At 41.4% G+C, this 10092-nt stretch overlaps 1 protein-coding gene across 1 annotated transcript; it reads left to right on the top strand.

The window, feature by feature from the left end:
• Window positions 1-3094: 3094 nt before the first annotated feature.
• Window positions 3095-6915, top strand: LOC140264220 (granzyme A-like). The gene is made up of 5 exons (XM_072359825.1): window positions 3095-3155; window positions 3868-4006; window positions 5216-5354; window positions 5934-6206; window positions 6698-6915. The coding sequence occupies exons 1-5, from the start codon at window positions 3095-3097 to the stop codon at window positions 6866-6868; spliced, it is 783 nt and encodes a 260-aa protein (XP_072215926.1). The 3' UTR covers window positions 6869-6915.
• Window positions 6916-10092: the final 3177 nt, after the last annotated feature.

Raw genomic sequence — 10092 nt, forward strand, 5'->3', positions numbered from 1 at the left:
CTGGAAGATCTATCTATGAGGTGTAGAGCTGAGGCTGGCATTCTGAAATGGCCCCCTAAAATTATAGTTGAAGCCCAGGCAACTTATTGCTTGCCCTAGAAAAAAAACTGATTTTTCAGCCTTAATAAATGAGCTAAGACCTGATGAGTAGTATTTGAGTACGAAACTAGAAACTGATTATCTGTGTGTCAATCTTATCTTCATAACTACATAGTCAACCCCAGGAGTAAGAGCTTGTGAAGAAAGCAGTTAGTTGTTATCAAACAGAAGTCCAGATAGCATATTCTTAACTCTAACCATCAGTGTAAACAGTCTCTCAAGATTACATACATATATATATATATTTTTTAAGGCACTGTTAAGCAAATAGCTAAGAAGTTACAGAAAAATAACTTTAGAAATACATAAGAGTTTTTTTATACATTGAAAGAAATACAAAGAGAATACAGATTTGTTTTCAGGTAGTAGGTGTAGAGTAGCCTGGAAATGTCTGGGAACACCTGGTATTCTGTGTTTCCCAAATAGTTTTCCTTGTCAATAGATCAGGTAAACATAAGATGATACTTCTCAGAACTTTTCTAGACATCACACCTCATACAGAAATTTATAAGGGTGAATCATTGCAGTAGTATGAGTTTAAGCAGATTGACTTGTAGAAGGCATGGTAAGACTTCTTATTAAAATGCTGTAAAGTCAGCCCTTGACATCTATTTACAAACGATAAGTGAAACAATGGTATCCATGTCAGTTGATACTATTGTGTGCAGGACACCACTGAAAACAGGGTGTTAACAGTGCTGATAGTTACTGGGGATATGTGTACAGTTAGTTAAGGAAAAAAAAAGTGAAAGGATACTAGAAGTTTGGTATGGTTTGCAGTGCATGGATCTATCGCCATGTCACATAGATAATCATGTCTCCAAAGTACTATAGCAATTTTGAAGATCTCTGCCATCTCTAAAAAAGGTCCACTCCTACCTTCTTCAGAGAAATCACCAATGGACAATGGTAAATATGAGTCAGCTGTTTGGTCACGTATGGGTAAAAAATACATCAGGCTGAGCCAACTGAGTTCAAAGATGTGACACAGCCAGCCACAAAAGCTTCCTGCAGCTCAAAGATGTGACACAGCCAGCCACAAAAGCTTCCTGCAGACTGATTGCAATGAGGCTAAAGTCATCAAGAAACCTACCAGGCTGTGTGACAGTGGCTCTTTGATGAATGCAATCAGTTAACAGAATATTTGAAACTCCAGTTTAATATTGATGGAAGGAAGATATTGCTATGTCTGGGTATATATTTGGAAAGGAAGAATACAAGGAGCTGTGCCCTTACAAGGCTCAGTAACATTTATTTAGTTCTCAGAACTCAGTTCAGGTGCCTGAATCTAGGCATTCCGTGACCTCAGCCAGCACAGGTTCTTGTAAGGCAGGTCATGCTTGACCAACTTTATCACCTTTTATGACTGGGTGACCAGGCTGGTAGATGAGGGAAAGGCAGTTGATGTAGTCTACCTAGACTTCAGCAAAGCCTTTGACATGGTCTCTCACAGTATTCTCCTGGGGAAACTGGCTGCCCTTGGCCTGGACAGGTATACCCTCCTTGGGTAAGGAACTGGCTAGAGGGCCTGTGCCCAGTGGGTAGTGGTTAATGGAGTTAAGTTCAGCTGGTGAAGATTACTAGTGGTGTCCCCCAGGGGTCGGTACTGGAGCCCACCTTGTTTAATATCTTTATTGATAATCTAGATGAGGGGATTGATTGTACCCTCAGTAAGTTTGCAGATGACACCAAGTTGGGAGGTAGTGTGGATCTGCCTGAGGGTAGAAAGGCCCTCCAGAGGGATCTGGATAGGCTGGATCATTGGGCTGAGGTGGATGGGATGAGGTTCAACAAGGCCAAGTGCTGGGTCCTGCACTTTGACCACAATAACCCCATGCAGCCCTATAGGCCTGGGGCTGAGTGGCTGGATGACTGTGAAGAGGAAAGGGACCTGGGGGTGTTGGTTGATGCTCGGCTGAACATGAGACAACAGTGTGCCCAGGTGGCCAAGAGGGCCAGTGGCATCCTGGCCTGCACTTGAAATAGTGTGGCCAGCAGGAGCAGAGAGGTGATCATCCCACTGTACTCAGCACTGGTGAGGCCGCAACTCCAGTACTGTATTCTGTTTTGGCCTCCTCACTGCAAGAAAAACACCTGGGGCCCGGAACATGTCCAGAGAAGGGCAATGAAACTGGTGAGGGGTCTGGAGCACAGGGCTTACGAGGAGCAGCTCAGGGAGCTGGGGTTGTTTAGTCTGGAGAAGAGAAGACCTCACTGCACTCCACAACTTCCTGAAAGGAGGTTGTGATGAGGAGGGGTTTGGCCTCTTCTCCCAGGCAACAAATAGGACCCAAGAAAATGGCCACAAGATGTACCAGAGGAGGTTCAGTTCAGACAAATTAGATTAGGAAAAACTTCTTCCCTCAGAGAGTGGTCCGGCACAGAAATGGCCAACCCAGGGAGCTGGTGGAGTCGCCATCCCTGGCAGTATTAGAGAGGTGGCTGGATGAAAAGCTATGAGACCCCGTTTAGTGCTTGAGGCAGCAGTGGTGATGGGAGGATGGTTGGACTAGATGATCCTGTAGGTCCTTTCCAACCTTGTGATTCTATGATTCTATGATTTGAGATATTTTGTGTTTCCCTGTCACCTGCAGCACCCAGGGCTGGGAGAAATGACAGCATCTGCAGGAGAAGCATGGCCTTATGTGCCAGCAGCTAAAGGTTAGTTAGACGTAAGATTGCTAAAAACACTTTAAGTGGCATTATACACTCTGCTCTAGACCGCTAAACCACATTGCACAGAAGCTCATCCAGTGTAAAGGTAACAAGAAAAGATCAGATGCTGAAAGGGGTAAAGAGCAGATTCCTTCACTTCAAACCACAACAGATGATGTGATTTCTCATTCACAATTCTGCTGCGAGTTATATATTCAGAAAGGTCTTTCTTTTTTTCACAGTTAGAGATGTCAGATGTCCTTAAGAGGAAAAATAAAACCCACATCCTCTTTGTTTAGATATATAACACAGAGCAAACAGGGGAGGCCAGGCAGACACCATGGGTGTTTTTTTCACTCTGTCCACCTCTGCTGCCATCATTCTCCTAATACTTCCTGGAGGTAAGTGCACAGTTTGATCCTTTTGAGTGTAAACGCTGACATAGAGAGCTCCATTTAAGCAGAATGTATTAGCCTAAAGAAAATACTTGCAATTACTATTAGAGGTAAAATTATTATATATTTTTCTATCTCTGTATGTCTTTGATCTTTCATACAAACAAAATCATTTCTGAATGGATAGTAGTCATTAAAACTGCAAAGACAACAAACCATTTGGAAGAGGTCAGGGAAATTAATACAGCCATTTTTGATCATTCACTCTATTGGCATGTACATACATGATTCTCTTGATTTTCTGTTCTCTTGAGAAGGATGTACATGTGACTTACCTTACATAGCCATGTTGCCAAGGGCTCACACAAGACATGACACTGATTTATGTAGTGGCAAGTCTGTGTTTCTTACAATGAAAGCTGAGAAATTAACCATAGTAGAGAACTTCAGGAAAATAAACTTGTGTAAGATCAGTAACGCTTAGGTTGTTGGGTTTTATTTCCTCAATATTCTTGACACTAACCTTATTTTAATGCCGCTGAAAGACACACAAGTAGTACTGCTGAGCACTTCTAAAAGCCTACCCTGAAGACCTACATAGCAATGTGCATGTTCCCATGTGTCTGTATACTTCATAAATGTGTTAAATGTACTTTCCTAAGAGTTCACAGTGCTTTGCAGCCCAGCTGTGTGTATTGTGGCCTACTTTTATTTCTAGACTTGTGCGTGGATATCATTGGAGGACATGAAGTAGCACCACACTCAAGACCATTTATGGCCCTGCTCGAAGGAAAAAAATTTTGTGGAGGAGCTTTGATCAAGCCAGACTGGGTGTTAACAGCTGCTCATTGCCCTCTGTAAGTTGTTTATCTGATTCAGAAACTATGGAGTACGCAGTTTCCCACTTCAAGAAGAAACATTTGTGTCCCTGGAAATCCAGTACATTTAGCATTATCAAGTTTTTAAACTTAAGTTGACAACCATGTTTTGGTGAGCAAAAGTAATGTAAGAAGGTACACTGACCTTCAGTGTTTCTGACAAGATATTTTAGAAGTCACTAGTCACAGGAAAGCACAGAATAACAGTGCTGAAATTGTGAATTTGGGGGAAAGATCTATGCCTGTTCTCTGAAACAGGACACTTGGCCTGAGGACTGGCCAGTCTAAATAGCTGCTTAGAAAACTGAAGCAAGTTCTCGTCATTTTATTCTGTAAAAGACACAGAGTTCATTACAGAAACAGACAGTACATGATTATAAAGGAAAAAAAAAAAAATCCTGCAGATGACAGGAGACATTAGAGACCACTGCTTTACTAGGTATGTTAGCTTCTTCCTGTCTGACTCAAGACATGGGTGATTGTTTGGCGTTGCACACTCCCCCTGCCAGGCAAGATGTGACGTTTAAATCTCACGTCCCACCCACTGCCTTTGCTAGGATGACTGGAGCTGCTGCTGAGCCAGACCTCACACGGGCTCTGTCAACAGCCTGCTCAGGGCCAGTGAATTACTGGACTGTGTCTATCAGAGACTTGTAACTATTTGTCCTGCCACCAGCCAGAGAGATAACTAGAATCTACTACAAAGAAAGCACAAGGTCTGAAAGCTGTGGAATCAATATACAGTTAACAACGATCCTGAATGAGATCTCATTTAAGAAAAAAAATGTATTACATAATTAAATATTGCTCAGGTGACACTCATACAGATCTTCGTAGCTGAAGGAACATCAGAAATCACTTCCTCAGAGTTTTGGTTGCTGTATGAAGAGGAAACTGAGGACCACTCTGCACAGCTACTCCAACAAGCTTCACCATCCATCTGTGGCAGAAATTGTGCTCCCAAGGAACAGCTTCTGAGTCAAGGACCCAAACCCTGCCGCTGGGAGGCTGCAAGTAGAATAGCATCAGTTGTGACTCACTGACACAATTTTTCTAAACTACTTGTGAAAACAGGATGATCTACATTCTTCTAAATTACTGTTGCTTTGCAGGCCAGAAAAGACCAGAGCAAGGAATTACAGACTTACAGCAGGTGAATCCAACTAACCATGTTATCTTTCTTCTCAGGGAAGGCGGCACCGTTACCCTTGGAGCCCATTCACGGAGAAAACGTGAAAAAGAAAAACAGGTTATTAAGATTGCAAAGGAAATTCGCTACCCAGACTATAGTGATGAAGAACATGATCATGACATTATGCTGCTGAAGGTATAGACTTACTTACACGCCACTAAAGAAATACACATCTCTGTGATGCACTAGGTTTTCCATTCTTGTGAGGAAGAGAGGTGGGAGTTTCTGGAAACATTGTTTCTTGGGTGATGTAGACTGGTCTGCAAATCCAGCTGACTGAGGAACTGGGGATGCACTGCAGTACAAGGCACTCAACAACTCCTGTAATATGTGCTGGTACGAGCAGTAGAAAAACTCTGCAGCCTGGCCAAGCTTTTCTGGCTTTTCAGTGAAGTACTGAATATTCACAGAGAACAGAATATTTCAGATGTAAAAATAATTGTGTTAAAAAACATAATATTCTAAATGATAGTTCTATTATGAATTTATAACTTCTATGATTCTCATTTTTGCCATGAGTTTTTGTTACCCATGCATACCCATTTTCCTCATTCCTACATAATCACAGACTACATAACTTCCATCACAAACACGAATCTCAGAAAAGGTTTGCAGCAATCCCTCACTTCCACAATGGAAAAGATCTAATGATTAACACGCAGAGATCTCTGTCAGACTCTCTGCCATAAAAATTGTTTTCCTTATCTTCTACAGCTTAAGAAAAGAGCAAAAATTAATGGCGCTGTGAAAGTCATTCCCCTGCCTACCTCTGGTGATGATGTCAAACCAGGAACAACTTGTAGAGTAGCAGGATGGGGACAAACTTTGATTAATAGGATCAAATTTTCTGATACCCTGAAAGAAGTTAACGTCACTGTCATCAATAGAAAAATCTGCAATGACAAGGAACATTACAATAACAGACCTCCTATAACAAATAACATGATATGCGCAGGATCTGAGCGAGGAGGAAAGGACTCATGTAGAGTGAGTATATTTACTGGCATTATCCACAATGACTATACTAAAAATGCAGTATAAAGTAGCAGTTTTTACACATGGTATATTCCTACCTGCAGTTCCAGAAGGAATAATACCACAAAAGAGTAAGTTTACCAGGGCTACTTCTTCTAATCCTTAAAATAAAATAAAGCTGGATTTTCACTTCCAAAAATACTGGACATATCTTCACACTGGTCTAGGTTTATTTCACATAACTCACAAGCAAAAGGTTGCACTTCTTTAGTTATTATTTTTTGGTAATGATAAACTTATCTTCCAGAGGAGAGGGTGGTGGGAGGGAACAGGAGTGGGGCGAGCAGGGGGAAGCAGTGTCTACATATTTATGTCTACCATGGAACCAGAGTAAGTGTAAGTTTTAAGTAAGGGATCAGTTCTGTAGGTTTGGTAAATCTGAATGACAATTTCTGTTCTTTTTCTTTTTTCCTCTTTTTTTTTTTTTTTTCTTTTCTTTCCAGGGGGATTCAGGTGGACCTTTAATATGCAATAATGTGCTGAAAGGCATCACTTCTTTTGGGAAGAAAAAGTGTGGTGTTTCCAATGGTCCTGGTGTCTACACTCTAATCACAAAACAATACCTTCAGTGGATATGGAAAACCATAGGTGGAGACTTACAGACCGGGTTTTGATCGAACTATTTCCTGCTTTGTGACTGTGCAACAAAATCTAGCTTTGAAGTGTGCTTTTGAAAACAGCTTCATGATACTCCCATAATATTCCCACGAAGTTATTGCCACACTGATTTTTAGTATCTTGAAATCTGTATAGGTGAAATTTCATGTATCCATTTTAGGGACAGGCATGATTTTAACAGAGCCGAACAGAGCACTCTGCTAGAACAGCTTTTGTAGTTTATACAGTTATGGAGTCCATTTGTGACTCAAGCTTTCAGCTTCCTCATGTTGCACATTCAGACTTAGCTTTAGATGGATGAGTGTTTCTGACCAAGTGTCGAATCAAATCAAAGTTTAATTTCCAGCTTGAATTTGAAGCCTCTGCATGTCAACTCTTCATGTAATCTGCTTTAAATAAAAGAAATGGCAATAAAATCTATAGCTCAGAATTGTCATTTTATGCGGTAGGGATGGGAAGAGAAGGGAAGGGAAGGGAAGGGAAGGGAAGGGAAGGGAAGGGAAGGGAAGGGAAGGGAAGGGAAGGGAAGGGAAGGGAAGGGAAGGGAAGGGAAGGGAAGGGAAGGGAAGGGAAGGGAAGGGAAGGGAAGGGAAGGGAAGGGAAGGGAAGGGAAGGGAAGGGAAGGGAAGGGAAGGGAAGGGAAGGGAAGGGAAGGGAAGGGAAGGGAAGGGAAGGGAAGGGAAGGGAAGGGAAGGGAAGGGAAGGGAAGGGAAAGGGATTGAAAAACAGCTGAAAAGCTGAGAAGTGACAGAAAGTGTCTCAGCTGAAGTATCAACATGAATTGAGTGCTGTCTGTATAACAAGAAAAAAAAAGAAAAAAGAAATACATTTGGAGACTTACAGAATCATTAAAGTTGGTCCTGTGATTCCATAGGTGTTTTGTTTTGCTTTTTTGTTGTTCTTGCTGTTTTTGCATTACAAATAGCATTTTATCAGTACTCCAGCTGAGAAACCTTCGTGGTTCCACTACTGCCACTGACAGACAGACAGTAGAATTTTTAAGTGCTTCAACCACCACCTGTCAAACAGCAAACAGACCTATTATGAAAAATGTCTCTCCCCTCTCTATATTAACAGCATTGGGTTCTTTCAGTGCTGTGAATGCCTCCAAAAGGGGGTGTTTTTATTTTGTTTCTTTGGGGTTTCTACTTTGGAAATAGGCATCAACTAAAAGAAAGCAGAGAGCATTCACAAGGTGGATAAATCTGGCATGATTTTAATTTAAAAATATCTCTTAATAATGAAAAATAGAACATAATTTCTAAGTATACTGTGGGAAAATATGGATTAAAATACAGCTATTTTCACCCAGTATCTAGTTATTGCAGAGGCAGAGAGCCTCGTCTATTCAAAGTTTTGATGCCAAACATCTTTTTTTATGTTTTCTGTCCATTACAGTTGTTACACAGTCAGAATTTTTAACACTCCTGATTGTCATTCCTAAAGAGTAGTTACATATGTTCGAGTTATGTACTGAATGCACCAACAGACGCACAAGCACAAAGGAGCACAAACACAGAAGCAAAGCAAAGCAGAGAAGAGGATTCTCGGCCAGTGAAGTCTTTATCAGTGAAAGCTGGCTCTCTGGCCTACTAACACTCAACATGATGGCTTTATTTCTCTTTTAAACACCCAGAAAATTAGTAAAACAACCCAGAATTTTTTTTCTATTCCCCTTGTTGTGCAAACAGCCAAATCCTTAGTTAGGAAAGAACTGATTCCAAAATCCTTCAGAAAACAAAAAGTCTTTATATTATAATCTTTATAAGTAAAATCTGAAGCTGATCTTCAAAGCAGTCATCCTGGTCAACTTCCCTCTCCCCATTGATTAGTCTTACTTTGTTACTTTACTCTTTGTCCAATTTTTCACTGTCCAGCTTCCATCCTGCTGTTGTATTTTCATCTTATTCCTTCCTCTCCCCCAGACTGGAAGCTCCACCACTACTGGAGGGAGCCCATGCAAGTTTATGTAACAGAGAATCTAAGTAGCAATTAAGATCACATGTATCAGCTAGATCAAGTGTTAAGATCAACTGAATTTCTACATCCAGCATGCAACAATACCTACTCGCTGTGAACCAGGAAGTGAACAGGTTTATGTTTATGCAGCATTAAGTAAAGCAATGTAATATTTATCTGAGTAGCATCAAGTCAGATTATGTAGCAGCAGGAGTGCATTTATGTGCAGAGCAGAGGCATTTCCTAATAGGAGTTTCTATAGTCTATTTCAATGCATCACAGACCGATAACCACTTTAATCTATTTTCAGTGAAGTTTTTCCTCTTCTAAAAATGATTTTTGTTCTGAAGGCTTGGATTGCACACAAGCTGTAAAATATCCCACCTTGGACAGAACTATGTGGATGATGGCCTAGGTTTTAGCCATTTATACCTCATCATCTGTTTCACTTGTGGACACTCAGCCTTGAGTCCATACAGATCCCAGTGCAGGACAAGCTGGCCCCAAAGAAATGGATTCCGATCTTTGTCTTAGACTAGCCTGGGTATGAGCAGGCATCAGTATCAGTCAAAGTATCACCAGCAGGTCAAGACAGGGGCTCCTTCCCATCAACTCAGTGTTGGTGAGATCACCTCTGGAGTGCTGTGTCCAGTTCTGCCCTACACAACCATAGCCCAATGGAGGGCCAGCAAGATGATGAAGGGTTTGCAGCAGTTTTCTTATGAGATAAGAGAGCTGGGACTGCCATTTCTGGAGAATAGAAGGCTCAGGGGATTTCATCATTGCCTATAAATACCTGAAGAGAGGGCAAAAAGAGTAGGAAACTGGGCTCTTTTCTGTGCCAGGGTGAGAGGCAATGGGCACAAACTGGAACACCAGAAGTTCCTTCTGAAAATCAGGAAGAATTTATCAGCTGTGCAGATGATGGAGAACTGATACAGGCTACCCAGAGAGGTTGTGAGGTGTCCTCCTTGGACGTCTTAAAAAACTGCTTGGACACTGTTCTGTCAACTCTGGTCTAAACAGCCCTGCTTAAGTACAGTTGGAGCACATAGACCCAGAAGTTTCTGTCTATCTCAGCAATTCTGTGACTTTGTGAACCATAGTCTAAGCATGTAGCAGGCAATGAGCTAAAATTACACCACGTTAAACATGGAGACCTCAAATTTTGCCTGGGCCTTCATACACAAAGACCTCAGAACAGGCAGAATGAAGCAACTACACAAGAATATTGATTGATTTTCAGCAACTGCACTCTCTA

This window comes from Excalfactoria chinensis, chromosome Z (genome assembly GCF_039878825.1).
Source record: "Excalfactoria chinensis isolate bCotChi1 chromosome Z, bCotChi1.hap2, whole genome shotgun sequence".
NCBI classification, from domain to species: domain Eukaryota; kingdom Metazoa; phylum Chordata; class Aves; order Galliformes; family Phasianidae; genus Excalfactoria; species Excalfactoria chinensis.